At 35.9% G+C, this 26,427-nt stretch overlaps 4 protein-coding genes across 10 annotated transcripts; 3 read left to right on the top strand and 1 right to left on the bottom strand.

Moving 5' to 3' along the window:
- The first annotated feature begins 5,288 nt into the window (after positions 1 to 5,288).
- Positions 5,289 to 8,550, top strand: LOC121989739 (alpha/beta hydrolase domain-containing protein 17C-like). The gene is made up of 5 exons (XM_042543955.1): positions 5,289 to 6,272; positions 7,088 to 7,124; positions 7,451 to 7,687; positions 7,775 to 7,822; positions 7,962 to 8,550. The coding sequence occupies exons 1-5, from the start codon at positions 5,968 to 5,970 to the stop codon at positions 8,358 to 8,360; spliced, it is 1,026 nt and encodes a 341-aa protein (XP_042399889.1). The 5' UTR covers positions 5,289 to 5,967; the 3' UTR covers positions 8,361 to 8,550.
- Positions 8,551 to 12,701: 4,151 nt separating this feature from the next.
- LOC121989738 (protein TOPLESS-RELATED PROTEIN 2-like) lies at positions 12,702 to 21,000 on the top strand. 2 transcript variants are annotated; one of them, XM_042543954.1, is made up of 25 exons: positions 12,702 to 13,635; positions 13,722 to 13,901; positions 13,988 to 14,101; positions 14,190 to 14,348; positions 14,789 to 14,969; positions 15,062 to 15,188; positions 15,273 to 15,382; positions 15,482 to 15,620; positions 15,711 to 15,784; positions 15,954 to 16,023; positions 16,144 to 16,217; positions 16,283 to 16,378; positions 16,459 to 16,554; positions 16,678 to 16,805; positions 17,052 to 17,286; positions 17,359 to 17,532; positions 17,718 to 17,825; positions 17,892 to 18,041; positions 18,861 to 18,971; positions 19,046 to 19,225; positions 19,311 to 19,439; positions 19,814 to 19,909; positions 20,038 to 20,223; positions 20,305 to 20,465; positions 20,564 to 21,000. In XM_042543954.1, the coding sequence occupies exons 1-25, from the start codon at positions 13,556 to 13,558 to the stop codon at positions 20,778 to 20,780; spliced, it is 3,375 nt and encodes a 1,124-aa protein (XP_042399888.1). In that variant the 5' UTR covers positions 12,702 to 13,555; the 3' UTR covers positions 20,781 to 21,000. The 2 variants fall into 2 exon arrangements, with proteins under 2 accessions (XP_042399888.1, XP_042399887.1); XM_042543953.1 differs by having other exon boundaries at positions 15,711 to 15,820.
- A 617-nt stretch (positions 21,001 to 21,617) lies between these two features.
- On the top strand, positions 21,618 to 25,962 carry LOC121989736 (pentatricopeptide repeat-containing protein At1g08070, chloroplastic-like). 6 transcript variants are annotated; one of them, XR_006114308.1, is made up of 3 exons: positions 21,618 to 23,596; positions 23,731 to 24,029; positions 25,829 to 25,962. XR_006114308.1 is itself a non-coding variant. In XM_042543950.1 (2 exons), the coding sequence occupies exon 1, from the start codon at positions 21,639 to 21,641 to the stop codon at positions 23,553 to 23,555; it is 1,917 nt and encodes a 638-aa protein (XP_042399884.1). In that variant the 5' UTR covers positions 21,618 to 21,638; the 3' UTR covers positions 23,556 to 23,596; positions 23,731 to 24,135. The 6 variants fall into 6 exon arrangements, 1 of the variants encoding a protein (XP_042399884.1); XR_006114310.1 differs by having other exon boundaries at positions 23,731 to 24,067; positions 25,829 to 25,940; XR_006114312.1 differs by lacking the exon at positions 25,829 to 25,962 and adding an exon at positions 24,398 to 24,734.
- Positions 24,257 to 26,385, bottom strand: LOC121989737 (3-dehydrosphinganine reductase TSC10A-like). Its single transcript, XM_042543952.1, has 3 exons — positions 25,846 to 26,385; positions 25,144 to 25,291; positions 24,257 to 24,725 (listed from the first exon to the last, which is right to left on the bottom strand). The coding sequence occupies exons 1-3, from the start codon at positions 26,383 to 26,385 to the stop codon at positions 24,430 to 24,432; spliced, it is 984 nt and encodes a 327-aa protein (XP_042399886.1). The 3' UTR covers positions 24,257 to 24,429.
- Positions 26,386 to 26,427: the final 42 nt, after the last annotated feature.

Raw genomic sequence — 26,427 nt, 5'->3', positions numbered from 1 at the left:
CGCCACATCATCTTGACCCTTGACCATTGACCATGACCATGATCAAGACCATAGCCACGTCCTCGACCACAACTATTTCCACATCCTCATCCATGTCCAGGATTATTATGAGTTGTGGGAATGGATATACTAGAGCCTATTGAATGAGATTCATAATTTTTTTTTGATTAATAACTCATTATTTTGTTCAGTCACAAGTAAATAAGAAATCAATTATGAATACTTTTTGAAATCTTTTTGTCGACATTGCTTATACATGAGCATATTTGAGGTATGAAAATTAGTAAAGAGTATTTTCTCTAACATATGACAATCAATAATATTCTCTCTACATAATTTTAATTGAGAATTAATTTTGAAAGCGGCTAACTTATATTCACTAATTTAAAATCTTGGAATCTTAAATAAATCTAATCATAACGAGCTTTAAGGAGTATTATAGTTTCTTGATGGTTAATAAACATTTCCTCCAAACTTTTCTATAATTAAAGTGGAACTTTGGCGATCAAATACTTGATTTTCAAATTTTCATAGAGGTGGTGACGGAAAAAATTCATTACCTTAGCTCAATTTTATAAATTCTCTTTATTATTTTCTTTAAATTGTTTCTCCGATTTCATTTGCATTCAAATGGATTTCAACATCAAACATTGATGATCAATAATTTTTTTACAAAATGTCAAAAGCCACATTCTCAAGTTTAGTGAGATTTACCATATAAAATATTATCACATAAGCCCAAAAAATAAATTAGAAAATAATCTATACAAATGTTACTAAAATATATTATTACTGGCAATATGTTAAGAAATTATTAGATGATAAGTATGATAAAAAGTTCTTAACCAAATTGACACACAAGAATCATAAGGTGCGTCAAGACAATATTATTAGCACATTACCACTATACAATTTAAATATCAAGAATGCCATCAATGAGACAAATTAGGCAATAGATTCTTAATTATTAATTAAAAAGTGAGCAAGATGATCCGATGACAAATCATGACCTCAAAAAATTGTCGGTGCTCAAATTACTTATGTTACTTAAATGTGATCAAAATTAATACTCATAACAGGATTAACTTTTTCAGATAAAAGTAGCTCCGGTCCTTCTACAAAGGAGGTCCGGGATAGAAAAAAAAAATTTCAAAATAAATTTAGGTCTCAACTACTCAAGGCCTTAATTACATGTTTAAAAAAATAAAATTAAAAGATAATATCAAAAAATTCTGAAATATATATGAATTTGAGTCTAATTATTCAAGGCCCAATTATATGTCTACAATACATAATATTAAAACAAAAATATTTGAACCCTCTCAAATTATGGACCTAGGGCTATTGTCCAATACCACCCTCCTCCAGACTGGCCCTGGATAAAAGCAAAGTATCAATGGGCAAGATAATGATTTACTTACAAGTTGTGATTATCGAAAATGATCTTGATGTTAATCTTGTATAAAATTCGAGCAAAAGTCATGGGGCCCTCACTTAATTAGCCCGTCAACAAATGGAGTGGGCAAGCTTAGTCCACCAACTCTCCCCAAACAATTTTTATCGTATGTTAAGCACATATATGTGAGGTCAGATCCTCTGATCCAAAATTTTTTAGATAAAAAAAAATTCTATTCATTCATTTGATGGGTGAACTAGCCCCCATCTATTAAACAGGTGGGATTCAGCCCATCCAACCAATGAATGAGTAAGAGACCAGGACTGATCCAGGGATCCGGGACCAGAGGATCCCTACCCCATATATGTGGGCATGCATCTATAATAAATGTATCTTATTATTTTCTCAAGACGGTGTAGTGGTTAAGATATGAAGTGTTATCATATAAGGACATATCCATTCGTTAAAGCTTTGAATGAGTTTTTTTAGAATTCTAACATGCCACATCAATATTATAAAAATTCATTGAAACATTTTCAATCGTTAAAGCTTTGAGTGACCTTTTTTTTGTAATTCTCTCAATATGTAGTTGCATGACTCCATGTATATTACATCAATTTCAATACAAATCTATATTCTCTCCATAATTTTAAAAAAACCTACGTACAATTTTTTCATTTAATATCTTTATATAGTTTTCATTTGATATTTTAATTAATTATAATCTTTAATTTAATTTATTTATAATTAAAAATTAATAAATTAATATAATTTTAATTTAATATAATTTAATATAATTTATCATTTTATTTAATATTTAATTATTTTATAAATTCAATTTAATTATAGTCATTTGTATATTTTTTAACTTATCTCAAATACATTTATTTTTTTTTAAAAATATAATTTTAATTATTACTAATTATTTATAAACTGAAACATTATAATTAGCACATCAAATAATTTATTTTTAAATTATTTAAAAATGATCAATCATGTACATTAATTATTGACTCTATCTTCAAGAGAAAAAACAAGTTTCAAAACTCAAACTTGTTCTTGAATTAAAAACTCAAGACCTCACTTATACAATTATAAAAGCTTTAAATATTACAAACCTTTGACAAAGCTTGTATTGGAGATGCTCTAAGATTTTGAGGTCGAAACTTGACGTACCTGAGCAAGCATTCTTCCATATCTTGACCACATATACTAATGATTAGTAGTCATCCGTGATTTATCTCTTTCATATTAATTTAGTAACAAATTAGTTGGACATTACGAGGAACAAATCATTTTTTTATCCCATATAATAAATGTATATTATTTATAATAGGTCTAAATTATTTATATATATATACAATTTATGAGCCGAGTCCCACCGGCATCACATGCACGTACGTACTCAGTTGGAATAATCTCACGTTCCCATGCAAAATAAAATAAAATAAAAATAAAAATAAACAATCGCATATTTAAGTACTGCACCACAATTTAAGTAATGCATGCATGCAAGCATTCATGATTAATTAATTAATTAATTAATGGCCACTTCACAGAGCCTATAGAAAATTTCGAAGCTACTGATAAAGCAACCGCACTGTCCTACCTAATTAAAAAATAATAAAAATAAATAAATAAATAAGAGCACAATGTTTACTGAGCTAATAATAAATTTGCTTACAGAAGGGAGATGGAAGATTTGCTTGTCTCCCTCTGCCTCAAAGTGTTTTAATTTTACTTTTATATATTATGAAAAAATTAACTTCGAATTTAAGGATTAATTAAAGAAAAATCAGCATTAAATGTGACAGCTGAGTAGACCAAAAAGGAAATAAAGATGAAGTATTGTTTTATTCCAATTACACATGTTCTTGCGGCTACACAATGCTACTCGACTACTTAATAGTTATTATAATATTATTTATAGAGTTATTATAACAGTTATGATTAGTTGTACACTGTGTAAAATATACTAAGGAGCTAATACAACGGTTATAAAATAATTTAGAATTTTAGATTAATTTTAAATGATTGTAATAAAATTTAAATAATTTTGATCAAGATTATAAAAAATATTTTGATATAATAGTGTTAAGTTTAGGATTTATGGTTTAATTTTTTAAGATTTAATCACAATGTGTAGAAGCTACTCAGTAGTTGTTTCAGTATAAAAAAATTAACTATTTTAGGGCATCTATATCAAATACCTTATTTAAAAATTTTACCTTAAATTTTAGATAGAGTAGCTAAAAAATCTTTACAACAGCTATCCTATCTATTTCCTAAATTATACATTTATTAACAATACTTCTCTTAATTTTGGGAATATATTTCATTGCACAAACATTATAGAGGAGAGAGAAGAAATAGAGAATATGATATATGATGTATTTAAAAGTACATATCCAAATTTAATAAAAGTAATTTTTTATCTTAAATTATGTATTTTGGATAGAAAAACTAATGTGAATGTTCTTAATATTTAGAGTTTAACATTTAGAATACAAGATTTTAAGATTTAATCTTAATGTGTAAAAAGCTACTCAATAACTGTAGTTAAAACTAAATGGTAATTGTTATAGCGTATAGAAGATACCTGATAACTACTAAAATATGTAAAAATTACTTGACAATTACTATAATATGAAAAATAACTGTTTCACTAAAACTTTAAATCCTAATTTCTGAATAAGATTATATTAAAATTTTCTATCAACCTAGTTAAAATTATTTAAAATTTATTAAAATCACTTGATAATAATTACAATAACTATTTAGTAGTTACTATAACATGTATAAACTGTTAAGTAGCTATTATAATATACCAATAATATCATATTAAGTGTTATATGTTATAGCAGGTACAATTAATTACTCTAATAACATTGAAAGTAAATATATTATCAAGATAAAATTAAATATCTCATGAGATGTGCTTTTATTTTTTTTAGGGACATCTATGATTTACTTAATTTGAGATGCTCCATTTTTGCCCTACATAATAATATGAAAAGTTAACTTTAAAACTAAGCAATAATTAAAGAAAAATCAGCATTAAATTTGACAGCTGATGAGACCAGAAAGAAAACAAAAGAGGGAGTTGTGCTTTCTTCAAGAAGACAAGGTGTCACTTTCAGCCCTAAAATCCCACCCCATTCTCATGTTCCACAATATATTAATTAATTTTTTATTTTTTTATTTTTATTTTAATTTATTGTATCATTATTACTTCATTATTTCCTCCATCTATTTCCCTCATAAAATAACATGCTTGATTGGGTGGAAATCTATAATTCAAATACAATTATAGTAAATTTGAAATTTTAGCTAGGTATCTCACTTTTACGAGACTCATCTTTACATGCCTAACAAATTAAGAATATATCTCATGGCTACTGTAATACTTTGCGAACTTTTTTCTTTTCTTCTAAATTAGAGTAAAAAATGATATCATTCAGCTTTAAAATTATTGTATCTTCGATCCCTACGATAAAATGTAAATAGATAAGTTATGAGAATTTTTTTAAAAAAATAGTAACTATTATAGTAGTAAAAGGTGTGTATATTTATTTTATAATTAATTTTAAAATTATGTGAAAAAAATGATAAATTATAGAATAAGTTTATATTCCACTCTCCATAAGTTTAACTCCATGATGATAAAAAGTGAATACGTTCGTTCTTAATGTTTTTATTAATTTATTCTAGGATCAATACGAAGAAGATAAATTATTAATTTTAGAATAATGACTATCTCAATTTTATAAAAATTCGAATTTTAAATTTTATAATGATAATATCTCATATGTGAGTCACTGGATCACGCTGAGAGGAGGATAAATTTAGCTCCATGGCCATGGGTGTGAAGGTGACAAGGTGCCCTGCATTCTCGGTTCTACCCTTCTGGCCTCTTTTCTCTCTCTTTCCACAAACCAATGCAATGTCCGCAAGTGATTTATTAAATGTGCGTAGCAGACCTTCCTGCGCACCTTCACTCGCTCGGTGAGACAGACAGATTGAAGAGAGAGTCAAGTTATTGTTGGCGTTGGCGTATTTGCAAACCCTAGTTAGTGCGCGAAGTTTCGTCCGAGAAGCTTTCCAATCAGCTGTTCTTCGGTTGTAGGTGTGATTCAGGTGTTCCTCCTCATCTTATTTGTGAGAAAAAGATGTTTTTTTTCTTCCGGTCTCGCTAGGTTTTGTAGGGAAGGTGAAGAAAGCTAAGGCTTTTAGCCTTCAAAACCATCTCCTTGTCTCTTTCAGTCCCCTTCGGCTCCACTGCTTAGGTAGGTAGGTTAGGTAGAGTTGGGCAACCTGCTTAAACCTAGGGATTTCGCTTAGATTTTAGCTTTTTTGTTCTTCGTACTGAACCCCGGAAAACCCCTCGAGTCTAAAACCTGAAGCAAGGAAGCTCCTTTCTTCGATTTCATCGGATACTCAGTTGCTAGACCACTTTTTTGTAAGCTAAACCCTAGGCGATTCTGGGACACTCAGCTAAGGGAAGCAGGGGGAAGAAGAAAGATCCACTTTTTATGAGATTTCCTCCCTGTCAATGAGTTGGATCGATCTCGATGTTTTCGGGGTGCTCGGTTTCGAGTCTGGCGGCGAAGTTCGCCTTCTTCCCGCCCGACCCACCTACTTACAGCGTGAAGAAGGACGACAGCGGCCGAATGGTGGCGTCCGGCGTGCCAAGGGACCATTCCATGGATGTCCTGGTTCTTGATACCAAGCAGGGGAACAAGATTGTTGCCTTTTATTGGAAGAATCCCCTTGCGAGACTTACCGTGCTCTACTCGCATGGCAATGCTGCAGATCTGGGTCAGCTCTACGATCTCTTCGTGCAGCTCAAGCTCAATCTCAGGGTGAATCTGATTGGGTTAGTGGATTTTTCTTCTTCGTTTTTACTCTTCACCAACTGTTTGTTTCTTTGTCTTACTGTTCTTTTCAGCACATGTTGTTCATGTGTTTTTGTTCGAGCAGTCCTGATCTGTCGACTCCATCTCGAACTTTCTTTTGTATTTCTTGCCCTCGCTTGCTGTTGAATCTGCAAATATCTGCAGATGAAAGGAAGTTTTCTATCTGTTTTTGTTACTGCAATTTTCTCCTCAAAATTAGATCTTTTGCATCATAGTCTCTGGTTTAGATCGCTTTAATTCAGTAATTCAAAGCATAAATGTGTGGGATAATTCAGGAATATGACAGTGATATTTGAAAACTATTAGTTTTACAGTAGCTAATTGATTTACGAGTTGATTAGTTTTGTTGAATGGGAATTTTCTCCCATGCATGTTCATAGTTTGACACGATTTCGGTCGAGCAAATTCTGTGTAATTTTGAAACTGCATGAAGACAGCAGAATGCTCGATTCACCATTTACATCTACATGTTGAATGTAACGCGAGGTGAATCCATATTTTACATTGAGTTATCGAAGGCATTATAACAAAATTAGACTCGATGAAATTGAGAATGGATAAGGCATTTACAATGTAGTAATGCAGGCTTAACTACTTGATGATCTATAAACTCTGTAGAAGTATAGCAAGAAACACTTTACAACACCGTAGTTTTAGAAATGGACAAAATCTTTGAGATGTTTATCGCTGTGCCAAGAAGCTATACTTGTTCTGAGACCTTCAAATATTTTCAAAATGGAATTCGTGTCTAACAAAGCTTTCTTCTAACGTACAGATACGACTACTCAGGATATGGAGCATCTAGTGGTAAGGTATGGTAGTTCATCGAACCAAATAAAGTCTCTTTTTCCTCTTACAAATAGCAGAAAGGTTTGTATTTTCACACACCGAGATCTCAAGTTCAACGTACGCGTTATGATTCTTGAGAAAGTGTTTGTAACTTTTAACCAAGTTAAGGAGGTGAGTTTTGTTCTCTCCGCTTGAAATTGTGGAAACTCTTTAAACTTATCAATTTATGTGAACTTCTCCCTAATTATCATTGTTGGTTCTTTGGATTCACTTCGATGAGTATCAGTTCTTCTGGTTTTATGTTTTCTTAGCGTATTCATTTGGTTCTTCTGGTTTTCGTGGTGTTTAGCCAAGCGAATACAGCACATATGCAGACATTGAAGCAGTATACGAGTGCTTGCAAACCGAATATGGAGTCAGTCAGGAAGACTTGATCTTGTATGGCCAGTCGGTTGGTAGCGGCCCAACATTGCATTTGGCATCTCGGTTGGCAAGATTGCGGGGTGTAGTGCTCCACAGTGCTATATTGTCGGGAATTCGCGTTGTTTGTCATGTCAATTTCACCCTTTGCTTCGACATATATAAAGTATGCCTCATTCTTAACTCCATTTCTTTTCGCATGCTTTTTTTTTTATAGCTATCTCGATACTAATCGGCCTACTTGTTGGTGCAGAACATTAACAAAATTAAAAAGGCCAAATGCCCAATTCTCGTAATTCATGTAAGTTTTCGTCTAAAGTTCATCCAATTTCTCTACGGAAGTTGAATTCTTAAAGTTAGTACTTCTCACACTGTAAAAAAGACAAGAATAGCAGCATTGCTTTCGTATTTCGATATGTCTGAACATACCTTACTTGCAGGGTACCGAGGATGATGTAGTGAATTGGCTCCACGGACATGGCCTATGGAAGCTCGCAAAGGAACCGTACGAACCGTTGTGGATCAACGGAGGAGGTCACTGCAACCTGGAGCTGTATCCGGACTACATCCGTCACCTTTGCGGGTTTATACGCGAAATTGAGAACATAACCACCGCAACCCGGCTCAAGAAGATCAAGCAAACTCTCAAGCTCCCTAAAAAAGCTACCGTGACTACCAGCACTGCCTCGACGACTACCTTCACCACAAACTGCTGCTGCCGAATCAAATTCGTGAAACCAAACTGCGCAAGCTGTTCGTGCGGAGGATGCCTAACGGTGCGGCGTTCGAAGGGGTCTGCTAACTTGTGCAACTGGTGTTCTGGGAGAAACAGGCGGTGATTGCGGTCTGTGTACAGATTTGCCGAAACATCTAACCGTGTTTATTGTATCTAAAGGCTGTAATTGGTGGTGAAGATATCGGTCGAGAATTGTGAGGATTTGGTGCTAGTTTGTATTCATATGTTTCTTAGCTTTGCTAAAACACTTGTTGAATTAGTTTGCCTTTCTCGGTTTGATTGTTGCTGTTGAATGTGGTGTTCTATGGTGAACCTGAGATAGTCATCTGTCTTGCTGCATCTGTAATGTTCTACTTTAGGTAAAATCCAGCCCATGATCCGTCTAGATTTCGGCCCAAAATTAGACATCGAATCTAGTCCTCAAATCTAAGGCGGTGATGGAATCTTAGAATTGGAGATAATGTGAAATTGGGTTTAAGAATCTTGATTTCTTTTTGAAAAAAGAAAATAAAATACGAACGATGAAAAGAAAAAAACAAAAAAAAAAGAAAAAAAAGAAAAGTGTGGGAATGAAAAGGCAATTTCCCATTTATCATGGGCCACATGTCCATAAAAAATCTAAGACAAAGTGCATTATTTGCCTTATCCATGAGAATGTCAAGGAATGAATGATGAACAACCAATCTCTGTCCACGATGGTCGTCTTCTCCCCTATCCTTATCTAGCAAAGTGATAGAAATACACACATAATAATATAAAATTTTTATGTGTTTTCTTTAGAAAAAAATCTTTAAACTGTAAAATATTGTTTAATTAATCCCGTCTAAGTTCAAGTGAGAATTATAGTAAAAAAATAGAATCCGTCGTCTCAACGGTCCCATACGATCAGTCCCAAACGAAAAGTAAATCAAAAACTATAATTAGTCACTGCAGGAAGGATTACAACTTCGGCTTATAGGCTTCTACCAAGAATAAGTTAAAGTGTGAATGATAATATATCAGATGGTGACAAAGTGGTGTCATCGTCAGGTTTGGCAGGATGCCAACAAATTATTGAGAAGTGTATAGATATTCAAAGTGATGGTCGTGAAGTCCACTCAAACCCAGCAAAGATCAATTATAAAAAAATCATATCAAATTTTACTTTTATATTAAAAGGATATTTATTCTGATTTTTTAACTATTTTTTATCCGATAATTTATGAAAGGGCAAGTAGGTTTGTAAATTGATTAAAAAGGTTAATTAAACTTTAGTAATTATCGAATGTCACATTCAATTTTTCACTCTTCTCATCTTACCCTTCTAATTTTTTTTATCTTTTCACTTTTCTTAGACAAGTGATTATCTTCTCTTTTATCTTATCTTTTCTCTCACTTTTGCATTCACATTTAAGATTTAATTGATTTTTAATAATATTTTAATATATCCAGAGAAATCAAAGTAAATAATGAAGTGGTTAAATTTCTTACAACTTTAAAAATTTAAAAGATCTGAAATTGATCCAATCGAATATTGTCTATATCCATCAATAAATGTTTCTTAAATTTTAAAGTCAAAATAAGTAATAGAGGATATCGTTAAACTTCTTACAATATTATAAATTTACATAGTCTAAAATGGATCCAATTAAATCCGTCTACATTCATCAGTTATTCCAATCAAAATCTATTGATATATCTAGATATATTTGATTGGATCTATTTCAATTCCTATGAATTTTTAAGATGATAAGATGTTAAAATATTATTAAAAGTATCATTTAAATTATTAATTTTAAATCTAAAATTATGTAAATCTGATATGAATCCCAGGGAGAAAGAAAATAAATATTGTAGATATAGAAGGAAGGGAAAAAAAATCAAAAAAGTTAGAAAAAAAATAAGAAAATTGAATGTGACCTTTAATAAATACTAAAATATAATGTTCTTGCGGTTTTTTTTATAAATTGTCATTTTTTTATCTGATTGATTTATACTATAAATTATTCTAATAGTTGAATAGAGAAGTACGTTTTTTTAAAAAAAATATTATGATGATAAAATAAGTTTTGTTTTTTTTTTAAAAAAAATTGAGAGAATGTAGAAGACAGAAGAAATATTTAAGGTGGTGGGGTCCCTAAAGAAGCCTCCACTGGTGATGCGGTAAACACCAACAAGAAGTGGACATGATTCTCTGTGACCATGTTAAGAGAAGATAATAATAATAATAATAATAAATACTTTTATTTAAATAATAGTAATAAATACTTTTATTCAAATATTTATTTTATAAACGATAATTTTAAACCATAGAAAAATAAGAAGAATCTCGATAATTTCTCAAAGTACTACGAAGCCACGTAAGGAATTAGTACTGACACGTCATCTCCAGTGAGCGACTTTACGTACCGTTCATGGTCATTGAGCCAGTCTGCTGGCAGTCCAAAAGTAGTGGTCCCGGACAGCCTACTCACACAGCCACCGCCAATCACTATCCTGACTCCGTTCCCGATGCGCTGCACTGAATGCTACTGCGAGGACAGGAGCTGGGTAGGCGGTGGGTAAGTTCTGGTATTCGCCTGTCCTTCCCCATCAATCACCGCACCAGTTTTTTATGCGATTCGTACTTTATTTTTTTTTCAATTTAAAAGAAAATTAATTTTGAGATTTTATGTAAAATTAAAAAAAAATATATTTTTTTAGACTCATCTTATTAATTAATTAATTTAATTAATTAAGAAATCATCGAGGGACCATTTCCGACCTGAAAGTGACATGACTCTGCATGCCAAATTGCCAACTAACGTGATATATTTCTATAGCATTTTGACAACGTATATGGTATTATACGTGGATATCTATGCGGTGAGATCTAGATTAGGAGTGGGTATCGGCCGGTTTTGTCTATTTTACTCTAATATGATTTAATTTTTTTAATTTCGATTTTAAAAATTTTTATTTAAAATTAAATTATATTATACAATTTGATCTAATTTTTATTGTAATATGATCCGATTTATACTATCAATTATATACAATTTATATAATAAATTAAATTGATTTTGTGTGATTACAAATATTAGTTTAGAGACAAAAAAAAAAATAATATCAATTTATTAAAATAATTATAAATTTAAAGTAATATTAAAATTTTATTATCGGATAACAATAAGTAAATATATAAATAGATTATGTTATTATATTACAAATGATTAAAGACTCAATCCACTTGTATAATTTAATATCCATATAAGTCATATTTTAAGTATAATATGATTGATTTAATGTATTTGATTTTTTTAATACTCAAAATTATAATTTGAATCAGCTAATCGAATTTTAAAAAATTTGAATTAAAATCGGTCGAAACATCAAAAAAAATTGAATAAAAAAATCAAAATTTTTTGATTCGATAGATTTTTTCGATTTTAATTAAATTATGTCCACCCCTAATCTCACGCTGCAAAAGTCAGCATCAACCTTTTGCCATTTACTTCTTCGGATTTTTCATAATTCTTTTTTTTTCCAAATTTTATAATATTATCTATCTTTTTGGATTTAAGTAAATTTAATGATTTTTTAAATCTAAGTCCTTAAATTTTCATCAACTAACTTTATTTTTTGTCTTGTTATAACTAGTGGACCCACTCATATTATTATGATGCATGACGGAAGGACCCCACTTCGATTCATGCATTTAATTATGCAAAACATGTGGATTATAAAAGTATAAAAAATGGTAATCGAATTTAATTATATTATTATTAAATATTTATTATTGAGTGTAAAGTTAGAAAGTGTTAATTCAAAAAATTGTTCTACAATTTTAGTTTTAGGTAAAAAAAAAAATATACACGTGTAGCAATGTAGATGGTCCCTGTTTGCATCAGCTTGTGTCTGAAATGCAAGTGGCCCTGTATTTTATAGGGCTCGTGCTTATCGCCGACGATAAGTAGGTGTTCTTATCATTTTAGAAAGGGACATGTCCAGGCCTTATCCCGTGTCTATTGACTTGTATAAGGTAATAAAATATTGAGCTAAAGTCACCCCGATTTCCATTTTTTTATACTTCGAATCTGGAGAAGGAAGGAACGCACATTGATGCGGAATGGGCGTGATGTTATCACTTCCCAAAGAACGATCCGGGGAGAAATAGCGAAAAGCCTAGCGGGTTGAATCGCGTACGAGGAAGGATGACGTGGCGATCTCTAGTTCGAGCGTCCGTAGATTGACCAAAATGCCATCGATGGTTGTGGGCCACGGAAGGAAGATGCCCTTCATTTGGGCGGAATGACTAATTCGTCCCTATTGTGAAAGTGAACGATGCTACGTTGTGAAATCCCGAAAATGGGCTCAATTCGAGCTGATTAATCCCGGGCACCGACATGTCTCGTGGAGGGTGAGATAGTAATTTCGGATGTGGATGGGGTCAGTCTATAAAAGGTGAGAGATAGGGGGGACAGGACAGCGAACGCTGCGGCTGATGAGAGAAGTGGGAAGTAGGGAAGAGTCGAGAGAAAGAGGCGGAGAGAGAGTGGTTGAGGGAAAAGAGACTCCACCAAAACCCTAGAAATTCACGTGGAGGCGTGGAGTTCGCTGCATCGGCGGGTTCTCTGTCCAGGAAATTAGGCGTCTTCGTCAGTTCGTGAAGGATTCAGCTCCGGATCGAGGGTTTCTCGTCGTCTGGTTTGGTAAAGGGTGTTTGTTTGGGAGGCGTCGATTGGATCGGGTTGCTTTGCGGCGCGAGTTTTCCCTCTGGTTTAATCGCTTCCGGCGCGCTATTTTTGGTTGGATTCTGGATTTTGTTGGATGAAAATAGCGCCTTTTGGGGGTTAAGATCGTAGCTTTTGTGCTCGGAGGCTGCGAACTGCAGGCTTCTTGAAGCTTTGGTTTTTCTGTTTCTGGGCTCACTGACTTTTCTGGGTTGTACTGATTGTGATTTTTGTGCTCCGAGACTCAGGAAACACGCGCTACGGTCTCCACTATTGTTTTTTTTTTCGAGTCTTTGCTCTGCCAATCTTCTTGAGGTGGGAAGTTGTGAATTTTTTGTTTGCTCCAGAGTTAGAACCTTGTAAGATTTGGATTCTGTTGGTGGTCGAGGATACTTTGGACGGAATTCATTTACCGCTACATTTTGTAGCAACAAGGTACTTGCGCAGGAGGAAGAAGTTTTATGCATTTTCCGTTAGGGGATAGGTGAAAGTGGGATTCTGCCAGCGTGAAGTTTGGGATTTTGTTGTTTGTCTGTCTGTCTTGCCTTTTCCATTCTATCTGCACAACAAAATTTCTGCGCTGGAGCGTATAGGGATTCCTGGTTCGATGTCTTCTCTGAGCAGGGAACTGGTTTTCCTGATACTGCAATTCCTAGATGAGGAAAAATTCAAGGAAGCTGTTCACAAGTATGCTAACATTTTCCTTGACAAACTTATTATCTGGAGTTCTTAATTTCTTTTGGTCTTTGTTTAAATCTCTGGTTGTCTTGTAGGCTGGAACAGGAGTCAGGCTTCTACTTCAACATGAAACACTTTGAAGATCTAGTTCAGGCAGGGGAATGGGATGAAGTTGAAAAATATCTTGGTGGTTTCACTAAAGTTGAAGACAATAGGTACTCCATGAAAATCTTCTTTGAGATCAGGAAACAGAAGTACCTTGAAGCACTTGACAGGTAAAGTTATGCAACTGCCTTAGCTTTTGTTCGAATTTAGCTGAAAATTTCTGTTTTCAGATCATTTTACGCTGTTACTTTTACAGACATGACAGAGCAAAAGCCGTTGAGATTCTTGTTAAGGATCTCAAAGTTTTTGCTTCTTTCAATGAGGAACTCTTCAAGGAGATCACTCTGCTGCTTACTCTGGAAAATTTCAGGTAATATATTCTAGAGTTGGATAACATATGTGTTTTTCCTTAAACTTAATTGGTCATTCACATTTTTCAAATTTTAAAACCTATGTAGGCAGAATGAGCAACTTTCTAAATATGGAGATACAAAATCAGCAAGAACTATAATGCTTCTGGAGCTTAAGAAACTTATTGAAGCTAATCCTTTATTTCGTGACAAGTTAACATTCCCACCTTTTAAAGCTTCTCGCTTGCGAACACTAATCAACCAAAGGTGCAAAGTTACTTTTCCCTTATTGCATGATTACTTTGATTAGTCGATATATCCAAAGATAGCTAATTCATGTGATCGAGGCTCCGTGTATGTATTGTCAATTTTGTATTCCATGGATTGGCTAATGGAGTTGGTCTATACCTATAATAGTTTTTTTTCCTCTTGGATGTTTGTCATCTTTTCTATTTTCATGCATTGAACTTGTTATGAGGACCCATCAATTTTCTTTTTCTATTCTTGAATTGTCCCAAGTTGAAGGGTGCTTCAAATGTATAACAATCTGGTGCTATCCAATATTGATTATGGAAAGTGAACCTCTTACCCTTTTTTCTACCTAGGATAGAACTTCTGTATCTTCTTTATTTTCTTGTTTAAGTCTCATTCTGGGGAATGCATTGTAATAGCGCAGTACTATTTATTGACTTATGCCTGTTGTTTAGTCTCAACTGGCAGCACCAGCTTTGCAAAAATCCACGTCCCAACCCTGACATTAAAACACTCTTTATTGATCATTCATGCGCTGCTCCTACAAATGGAGCACGGCCACCTCCGCCTACCAATGGTCCACTTGTTGGGTCAGTTCCCAAGACTGGGACGTTTCCTCCAATGGGTGTTCATAGTGTAAGTGGATTATGTTTGTCAGTCTCTGCGTTTAATTTTTTTTCTTCATTTTTTAATCTGATTACTAATTATTGTGCTCTATCCTTTTTTAGCCTTTTCAATCAGTTGTTTCTCCACCTGGTAGTGCCATTGCTGGATGGATGACCAACCCTAACCCTTCACTGCCACATGCTGTTGTAGCACCTGGCCCCCCAGGTTTGGTGCAGCCTCCAAATGCAGGTACTGATTGTTCAATGTTTCTCTCATATGCATTCGAAAAGTTTAACATGGTGTCGAAATCAAACCATGCATGTGATATTGCAGCTGCATTTATGAACCACCCGCGGCTTCCCACAGGAGCTCCTGGGATTGATTATCATACTGCAGATTCGGAACACTTGATGAAAAAAATCCGAACAAGCCAAGTAGATGAAGTATGAAGGACATAATGCTTACAGATTTCTGGGATGGGATTCTTTATTCATAAAGTTGAATGCATTTCTTCTTGGAATGTAATTGAGTTTATCATCTAGGTATCCTTCTCTGGTGTAACTCATCAGCGCAATATTTATTCTCAAGATGACATTCCCAAGGCCGTGGTACGGACTCTTAATCAAGGTTCAAACGTGATGAGCTTGGATTTTCATCCAATCCATCATATGATTCTTCTAGGTAATTTCTGTTCTTGGGAAGTATTTTGTTTTTTTTGCATTGAGCTTCTCTATTCAAGTTTATATTTTTTATCCTATCATTTTCTCTTAGTTGGGACAAATGTTGGTGACATTGGCATTTGGGAAGTTGGATCCCGAGAAAGGCTAGCACAAAAGACATTCAAGGTTTGGGATATTACATCTTGTTCTTTGCCTTTGCAGGTATTCATCAAGCTGAAAACCCACCCCTTGTCTTTTTTTGGTCAGACTATAAGAACATGAACAGACAATTCTTTTTTAAATCTCCTAGTATATTTCATACTTGACATCACTTTCAATTTCAATATACTTGCAGGCAGCACTCATGAAAGATGCTACCATATCTGTCAACCGATGCTTGTGGAGTCCTGATGGTTCTATTCTTGGTAGGCTTAAGCAAATTTTTTTTAACCTAGTTGGATCATTGGTTGGGCGGGTATATTCACAACATTATTATATTGTTATAATTCTTCTTAATTCTTTTTATTCTTCTATGATACTTGTAGGTGTTGCATTTTCAAAGCATATGGTGCAGACATATGCTTTTAGTCTAAATGGAGAATTGCGACAACATTTGGAGGTTAGTTAATTAGTTATTGATTTTTGTCAACCATATGATGGTTCTGATAGTATCTTGTTTTGTAGATTGATGCACATGTAGGTGGCGTTAATGACATTGCCTTTTCCCATCCCAACAAGACTCTCTCAATCATTACTTGTGGTGATGACAAGACAATTAAAGTGAGTAGGAAACCATGTGGTTAATTAGTCACAAGTTAAAAAGAAGAATTGCATGTTATCTTCTGTTGCATGATGGATAGGTATGGGATGCTTCAACTGGACAGAAACAATACACTTTTGAAGGTCACGAAGCCCCTGTTTATTCTATTTGTCCTCACTACAAGGAGTCCATCCAGGTTTGTATTTGCTCACCTTTGTATGTACTGTTTATTTGCATGATCTTCATGGTGCAAAACTTACAATTATGGTTTATTTATCCATACCCTTCTGACATTGTTTCACCATTTCTCTCTGTGAAGTTTATCTTCTCAACTGCAATTGATGGTAAAATCAAAGCATGGCTCTATGACTGTTTGGGATCTAGAGTCGACTATGATGCTCCTGGCCGTTGGTGCACAACCATGGCATATAGTGCTGACGGAACAAGGTGATGCATATTCATATAACCTCTGTCACAGGCCTGAGTATATTTGCTACTCTGTTAATTTATGAACAACACAACCAGTGACTGGTCATTTTATATCTTATGCACATATAGTCATGATTATTATTTTTTCTGTAGCTTTGATGCTATCTTTCTTGTTCTGCTCTTCTAATGTTAATAATTATTCTGTATTCTACTATACTCATTACTATCCAGTATCCATGCTAAAGTTTCATCTTTTGGTGGCAGGCTTTTTTCATGTGGAACAAGTAAAGATGGTGATTCACATTTAGTTGAGTGGAACGAGACTGAAGGAACTATTAAGCGGACATACACTGGTTTTAGAAAACACTCATTAGGAGTTGTCCAGTTCGACACAACTCGGAACCGCTTCTTAGCTGCTGGAGATGAATTCCAGATTAAGTTTTGGGATATGGATAACACTAATATACTGACTACTACTGATGCAGATGGCGGGCTTCCTGTTAGTAGCTTTTCTTATATATTTCTTGCAATTCGAACTTTTAGTTTGTATGTAACTATTTCTCCATGGCAGGCAAGCCCTCGTCTGGGATTCAACAAAGATGGTTCATTACTTGCTGTTACGACTAGTGATAATGGAATCAAAATTCTGGCAAATGCTGATGGACAACGGGTTATAAGGATGCTTGAAAGCCGAGCATTTGAAGGTTCACGCAGTGCTTCTCAACAAGCTATTGCGAACGTGAAGGTAATATTCAGATCAACTAATTCTCTAAGAGAATATTTTCTTTCAAATTCCTGTGTGGCAAGTGCTTACTGCTAAAATGAAATTCATTGATAAACTGCACTTCAATGATGTGCAAAATTTTATGTCACAAGCCTATTCATAGTCAGCACTTCAATTATCTAACATTCTCTTCACACTTTCTGCAGCCCCCTGTTATCAATGCTTTAGGATCGGTTTCTAATGTCTCTAGCCCTATAACTGCAACATCTGAACGCCCTGATCGAATCTTACCTGCAGTATCTATGAGTGGCTTGGTAAGTGAACTTGGTACTAATGCCATTGTCCAAAAATTAGAGCTATGACATGAACAAAATCTGCAGGCTGTTATGGATAGCAATAGGACTGCAGATGTCAAGCCAAGGATTTCTGAAGAAGCTGAGAAAATCAGAAGCTGGAAGTTACCTGAGATTGTGAATTCTGGGCATCTTAAAGCTTTGCGGTTGCCTGATTCAACATCAGCAGTGAGCAAGGTACATTTTTATGTAATGCAAAATTTTATTTGGAAAATTTCTTATTTTGCTACCTCCAATTATTTTTCGGGTTGCTTCAAATGTTTTTATGTTGTTACCTTTTTAAATAATTTTTGTTTGTTATTTTTATTCAAGAACCGCTAGGTACGGTCCAGTTTAAAAGTATGAAAGCATAAATTTGTCAATTAGGCAAAAGGAATTTTATCTTAAGGGAATTACTTTTGATATGCCAGGACAAAAAGAAATCATGAATTCCTATTTTTTTTTTATCTCAAAGAACTTATTTTTCTTAAAACTAATAAATATTTAGCCTATTCCTTTGTATAATAAATTTACCATGTTTGCAAAATTATTTTTTTGTCTCTTTATAATGTTAGTTCCTTTATATATTTTTTTACTTTTAAAATGAGTTCTTTTCAGTATTTGTATTCCTAAGAGATTAGTGCGGGCAGTATGTCCTTAGCAGCTATTATAGCTCCGTCCATGCTTGCAATAACTCCAGCAAATTTTATGGTTAATGTTAGGTATGTTTGAGATAGAAGAGTGAAACATAATATCAGCTTTTGCTATTACAATAATTGAATCTTACACAACATCTGTTGAGTGTCCTATACGCTAGTTTGTTTGTTGTGACTGTAATGCTACGTAGATTCTACTACAATTTTACTTGCATCAATTGTCTTTTGTTCTAATTCTTCATCTTCTCTAATCTCTATAATGTGTTCTATTTTACATTCTGTCAAGTATTACATTAGTTATCTCCTTTATTTTGCTAATTTCAATAAGGTGATCAACTTACATACTTGTGTTCTCTCGCAGGTTGTGAGATTGTTATACACCAATTCTGGACTCGCTGTATTAGCACTTTGTTCCAATGCCATGCATAAACTATGGAAGTGGCCACGCAATGAAAGGAACCCATCATGCAAGGTCAGAAAGTAACAGTTGTAATAAATTGGTATTTGCTTTTAGGGTAGCGTTGATTGTTTCTATTGTTCTTTCAGTCAACTGCATCTGTTGCTCCTCAACTTTGGCAACCATCAAATGGTATTTTTATGACCAATGAAACAAGTGATAACAATCCAGAAGAAGCAACTGCTTGTATTGCTTTATCAAAGAATGACTCTTATGTAATGTCTGCATCAGGAGGAAAAGTTTCTTTGTTTAATATGATGACTTTTAAGGTACATAGCCATGGTCTGATTTGATCTGTTGCTACCAGCATCTTTTTTATTTCACAGAGAACTTGAGCCGCAACATATCTTGCAGGTTATGACCACTTTTATGTCACCCCCGCCTGCAGCCACGTTTTTGGCATTTCATCCTCAAGACAATAACATCATTGCCATTGGAATGGAAGATTATAGTATCCAGATCTACAATGTCCGGGTTGATGAGGTTTGCAATCCCATAAATTTCAATTAGCATAGGTCATCCCTCATGCTTTCTACTAGCCAAACTATTTGTATCTTTGATGTTTTTCAGTGATTTGTATTGCTTTTGAAAAGTACATGCCATTTTCAACTTTTGAATCATTCCATTAGATAACTTTTTCTCTATAGCATTAATGCCTTTTTATTACCCTCTAGCTTCCAAATGTTTGGATCTTGTAGAAATTTTAGCATCCGTTAAGGATTTTATAGTTATGGATGGTTGAGTTTGATATCATGTAGGTTCAGAATTATAACTTTTTGGTAATTCGAAAATCTCTGATCTTGTACTTGTGTCCTTTTGCGTCACTTGAAATCATCTATAATTTCACCTGCTTGCAGGTGAAAACCAAGCTCAAGGGTCACCAAAAGAAGATAACTGGTCTTGCATTTTCCCAGTCTTTAAATGTTCTCGTGTCCTCTGGCGCTGATGCTCAGGTTTGCAGATAAAAAATGGAATTCTTTGTTGATCATATCTTGAATCACATTTCGGAGCTATATCTTTTTTCAGTTTTATCTTTTAACATCTTCTGTTATTACTCGTAGACTAATGCAATAATATGCAGCTTTGTGTTTGGAGCATAGATGGATGGGAGAAGAAAAGATCGCGGTTCATTCAGGCACCTGCTGGGCGTGCATCTCCATTAGTTGGGGATACCAAAGTTCAATTTCACAATGATCAGACACATCTCTTGGTTGTCCATGAAAGTCAAATCGCAATCTATGACAGTAAACTCGACTCTCCGCGTTCGGTTAGTTCTCATCTCCAATAATAGACATTACTTACCAGTTATAATCTATCTTCAAATACTTATTTCAATCCAAATGTGCAGTGGTCTCCTAGAGATGCACTTCCAGCATCAGTATCAAGTGCAATATTTTCTTGTGATGGTATGTTGGTGTATGCTGCATTTGTTGATGGCGCTGTTGGAGTTTTTGAAGCTGACAGCTTGAGGCTCCGGTGCCGAATCGCTTCCTCTGCTTATATACATAGGTACATATCTCCTTTTCCCAGTAAATTACAGTTTGATGATGATGAACTAACTACATTGCGATAACTTTCTTTTCTTCCTTTCAATCATCAATTCCCAGTGGATCTGCCTACCCCATAGTGATTGCTGCTCACCCATCTGAACCCAATCAGATAGCCCTGGGGATGAGTGATGGTGCTGTTCATGTGGTGGAGCCATCAGACAGCGATACGAAATGGGGGTCGGCGGCGCCTTCCCAAGACAGCGGAGCTCCGCCAACCACATCCTCGACCCCTGCTCAAAACAGTAGTCAGGCATCCGAACCCCCCTCTCGATGACTTTGACAGTAGTCGAGCTCAAGCGGAACTAAATGAGGAAGATCAATCTAAAGGCTAGAAGCAGGTTATCTCCTTTTTGTTTCTGCTAACCTGTTTGTTTTCTGTAAATCTCATTGTGTATGGTACCTTTAGAGATTCTTAAAAGAGTGAGGAAGATGTTTGTTGTGTAAAGAAATATATATAAACTTATGGTAATCTAGATTTTTATTTGCTCTCTTAATTATTATCCTTACAAATCAGAACTAATCAAACAAACAAACAAACATATAAAAAATCGTAGTTGCTTCTGGCAAATATTTGCTTACAATGTTTTTGGCTTTTGCTAAAAAAAAAAAATTGTACACTTTAAAAAGAGATTTTACTTTATGTTATAATTATTAATTAAAATAATTGAATTGATGGGTAAAAATTAAAAGGATCTTTTAAATTTTGTAAGATATCAACAAAAGAAAAACGAACTTTTTTAATAAAAAAATTAAAAGGGTAATTCATTGGATATTTTATATCTAAAATATTTTTAATTTAAGTTTTATTATAAACGATGCAGTAGTTATCGAGTGGTTATTAGCACGCAAAAATTAATTATTTTGTTTTAACTATAATATAATATAAAACATGATTATATTAAAATATTTTTTTATCAATTTAATTAAAATTACTTAAACTTTAATAAAATGGCTATAAAAACTACTTAACTCGTTGCTACAGAATAACTAAATTTTAAATTTTAAATTTTAAATTCTCAAGGGTGTCTTTTTGATAATTTATAAAATTTGAGGGGCCCTATTATTTTTCCCTAAATTGTTTACATTTATCTTTCTTTATTTATGTATGCACCCTGTCAGTGAAGCGGAAGCAATGGCGTTCGCTCCTTCCTCTGCTTCACTCTCTTCGGCTTCGCCTCTCCCCTTCCTTCTCCGCTCGGATTCCATCGCCTCCACGGACGAGATCAAGCAAGGCCACGCACCCACGGCCTCCTTGGGCGTAAACCACGCTCGATCCCTCCTCGCCCGCCTCCGCGCCGGCAATAAGGATTTGGCCGCGTCGACATCCATCGCCTCGTACAGCGATTCGCTGAAAAGAGGTACCTTTCCGGATAATTTCACCTTTCCTCCCCTTCTCAAGCTCCTCGCCGACGCCCACGCGTTCCGGGCCGGGGTCGCCCTCCACGCACACACGGCGAAGATGGGGTTCGACGCCGATGTGTATGTTAGAAATAGCCTTATCAGGTTGTACTTTGTGTGCGGAGAGATCGGTTGTGCGAAGAAGCTGTTTGATGGATTTCCTGAGAGGGACTTGGTCTCTTGGACTACTATGATTTCGGGGTTCACGAAGGCAGGCCACCCGAAAGATGCCGTCAAAGTGTTCTTCGAGATGGTGGATGAGAATCTGAGAGTGGATGGAATGACCATTGTCGCGGTCCTGTCGGCCTGCGCTGAGATCGGGGACTTGGAATTGGGTAGGAAGTTGCGAAGGTGCGTTGATGCCTTTCATTTGGATGCCGACGTCTTCATTGACAATGCTCTTGTAGACATGTATTCCAAGTGCGGCGACATTGACTCTGCTCGCGAGGTGTTCGACAAAATGCCCTTGAGGAACGTCGTCTCTTGGAACTCCATGATTGCCGGGCTAGCTAACAACGGTGAGTTCGAGATGGCCTTGGTGCTGTTCAGGCAAATGCAGTGCGATGATGTGCAGCCCGACGGCTTTACGCTGGTTCCAGTGCTTAACTCTTGTGCAAGTCTTGGTGCACTTGAGCTAGGAAGGTGGGTTCATGCTTGCCTCAGTAGAAAAGGCATCGAAGCGGATGGTATCGTAGGGAATGCCTTGGTTGACATGTATGCCAAATGCGGGATGATCGGTCCGGCCATGGAGGTTTTTAGCAGCATGTTTCACAGGGATGTCTACACTTTCACTTCCATGATTGTTGGACTGGCAATGCACGGTCGAGGAGATGAGTCACTTACACTCTTCGATGACATGTTGAGAGCCGGTGTGAGGCCAAATGAAGTCACATTTATTGGAATTCTGTCAGCGTGCAGCCATGCCGGTTTCGTTGAAATTGGCCTTCGTCATTTCAGGAGCATTACGGCGACGTATAACCTCACTGCAAAGATCGAGCACTATGGTTGCGTGGTCGATATGTTTGCACGAGCAGGGATGCTAGATGAAGCACAAGAATTCATTTCGAGCATGCCTATTGAGCCTGATGAGTTCATATGGGGATCTCTTCTAGGTGCTTGTAAAAACTACTCAGAGGTAGATATCGGGGAAACTGCCTTGGAACGTATTGTAGAGCTAGACCCGGACGAGGAAGGAGCTTATATTCTCATGTCAAATCTGTATGCCTCCTCTAATCGTCGCAAAGATGGATATCAGATAAGGAAAACAATGAGGAAGAACAAGGTCAGGAAGACTCCAGGATGCAGCCTAATTGAGGTAGATGGCATCATTCACGAATTCCAAAAGGGCGACAAGTTGCACCCACAAGCCCAGCAAATATACGCCATGGTCGACGAGTTCATTCATCTTCACCGAACTCTTTCTCATGAAAAGTCATGCCACCACAGTGAGAGGTTGGCCATTGCCTTTGGTTTGATTAGTACAAAGCCTAGCACATTGCTAAGAATTGTCAAAAATCTTCGAGTATGCAAATATTGCCACATTGCAATTGAGTCGATTTCAAGGTTGTACAATCGGGAGATCATCGTCAGAGATCGATACCGGTTTCACCACTTCAAGAATGGAGCATGCTCATGTAATGGGTTCTGGTAATGTTAGAACGATTTCTCTTGTTTGCAAAGGTCACAGAACAGGTGTGCTCATTGCTCTCCATTCAATTACAAACAATCCTTAGGCTTAAATTCCATTTTTTTTTAAAAGATGACTAGGTTGCATTGATCTTTTTTTATTTCTTTTGTTGATAGGGTTAATGAATCACTTATTGCAGGTAAGACTGAAGGCAATGCCAAGGGCATTATATACTAGTGCTGCTCGAACAGCAACTACAGCAGGCATGACTGTGAGGTTCATGCCAGATTGTTCCGCGAACAAACCTTTACGCTGAAACACAAGATGAAAACAAAAAAAGAAAACTGAGAATTTTTCATCGGGTATAAACAACCTCGTCTGAACGGTATGCTGATGCTTGTCCGGACAACTGATGTATGACTGGTTGCAATATGTTGATGCTACCTATAAGCTCCATGCCTTCTCTATCCTTGTTCCTTCTGCGAGAATCATCTGAAGGTTATATCGATCTCATTGTTTTTCATTTTTCTTTCATGGTAAATTCCTACTCTGCATTTGATCTTTCTTAAGCTTTATCTACAATGCAGTTCTATGTTTGTCGTAACAGTTCCACTCTGAACATAGTGACTTTATCACACAATTTGCAAAATTAAAATAGGGTTAATGTCAGTGTATATCACTAAATTAGACTCAATTAGTCGCTTAACTGATACCAATCCACTACCTTGTAGCTTAACACATATTGAACCCATTACGACACAACTTGGATAGTTAGTTGACATTGCATTTGTTCTCTCATTGAACTACATGAACTTTACATATCCAAAATACCAAGAAACTACTCGGCCTTCTTCATTGACCAGCAGAATGAAAACTCATCAAGAGGGAGGGAACTTGACTACATTCCCTTCTCGGTGTGCCACTTCTTTATGACCCCAAACCAACTCCACTGGAAGCACAACCCTACGAGGCGCATAAGGCTTGCACCGAGAACCTCTCTGAATGCCATGAAGATGGATGGTTGAGGAGACATACCGGCTGTTGCAATGCAAAGCATGACTCCCTCAAAGTTGCAAGGAACAACGAATAGAGCAGACTTGATCCCGTTCAAGGCTATTTGGGCAACTTTATCAGCCTTCATGCCACCTGAGGATGCTGCAATTTTGTTTGTAACCTCTGGTCTTCGCTTCAACTCTGCAATTCGGAATATAGACGGTTGAGAAACACACACCACCCTAACAACTATGTCAATATGCAATTTTCACTTTTAAATTAGCAAAAGCAATCACTGTAAATTTTAAAATTTTGCATATGCGATAGAGAATTTTTATCTTCAATTTAATTATATATAACTCTCCTACATCTTTTCATCCCTTGAAGTGATGCCAGACTCTCTTCAACCTCTCTTGATATTAACACTTAGTGGCATAGAGTAAGTCGATATATCAGTGTGATTTTTCTTGCTTTAGTCATAATAATATAATTTCTTCACTCCCAACTCCTTCCATTCAAATAAGCTACACAGGCTTATGTTTAAAGAAATAGTAACAAGCATTATAAATTTTGGATGAGGAAAATGAAACAATAAATAGCATGAGTCTTTGAAACTAACCTTCAGCAAGCCCTGGTGTTTCAGTATCTGGAGGAAATATGAGAGTGACATGAATATGATCTGCAACAACCTCATGTTGCAATGCCTCTGCAAGACCTCGAAGTGCAAATTTACTAGCTGAGTATGCCGTATAACCATAAACACCCACCTGCATGACAAAATACTCATCGTTCAGATTAGCCATAGTTTATTCTAGTTTATTGTGAGTGCTTACCATTGACAGTAAGATAAAAAAAAAACACTGATTCTTAAATAGAATCCTGCTAACCAAATTTGAGATGGTTAACAGTTCAGGATACAATATGTGGAAAGGATTCACCTTTTAAATATTAGTATGTTTTCCATTTTATCCTGAGTAATCCAAGTTTACTGTAGAAAAATTATAAGATTAAACAGGAAAAGGCTGATATTGATGACCTTTGAAATGCTTCTCGACATATTTCAGATCATCAAATATTGATCACACAATTTCCCTTTGTTAGATATGGTAACTTGAAATTTCTCATTATGAAATGTACAAGTCTTGCTTGATTCACCTTTAATGAATCGTGTTGCTTGAATTTCAAATACTTAGGGTTCCTGTTTATCAATCTTAATCATCAATTTATGATAAAATTTTATATCAAATTCAAAGTAAAAAATAAATAAATTAAAGCTGACATAGAAAGAAAACAATTTGGAATAGGGGAGGAATATGGATACCTGACCAGCTTGGGAGGACATTAGGGCAATTGATGCGGGGATGCCAGTCTCTCTGGCCCTCTTCTTCATGGCAGGCAGCGCAGCCTTGATCAGGTGAAATGTGCCCATGAGGTTGACATCGACCATGAATCTGACCTCATCTAGGCTCTGCAGATCGAGCTCCTGCGGCACGAACACGCCTTGGTTGCAGATGAGGACGTCGACGGGGTCAAGGGCTTCGATGGCGCGGGCGACGCCCTCGGCATCGCGGACGTCAACCGCGATAACCGATGCGTCGACGCCGGTGGCGAGGCGGATGGTTTCCCGTGCGTCGGAGAGGCGGGAGCGATCTCGCGCGAGGATGGAGACGCGGGCTCCCTCGGCGGCGGCGCGGCGAGCGAGGGAGAGGCCGATGCCGCTGGACCCGCCGGAGACGAGCACGTGCCGCCCCTTGAGGGGGATCCGCGCCGGTCGGGGGCGGACGAGGACCGCAAGGGCGAGGAGGAGCGCGGCGAAAGGGAAAACGAAGAGGAGGAGGAGGAAGTAGAGGGAAGAAGCCATTGGTCTGCAATGAAGGTCAGTGAGCAGAGTGGTCTTTATGAA

This window comes from Zingiber officinale, chromosome 6B, assembly GCF_018446385.1.
Source record: "Zingiber officinale cultivar Zhangliang chromosome 6B, Zo_v1.1, whole genome shotgun sequence".
In the NCBI taxonomy this organism is placed as follows: Eukaryota; Viridiplantae; Streptophyta; class Magnoliopsida; order Zingiberales; family Zingiberaceae; genus Zingiber; species Zingiber officinale.
This window is presented reverse-complemented; position numbering and strand designations above follow the sequence as displayed.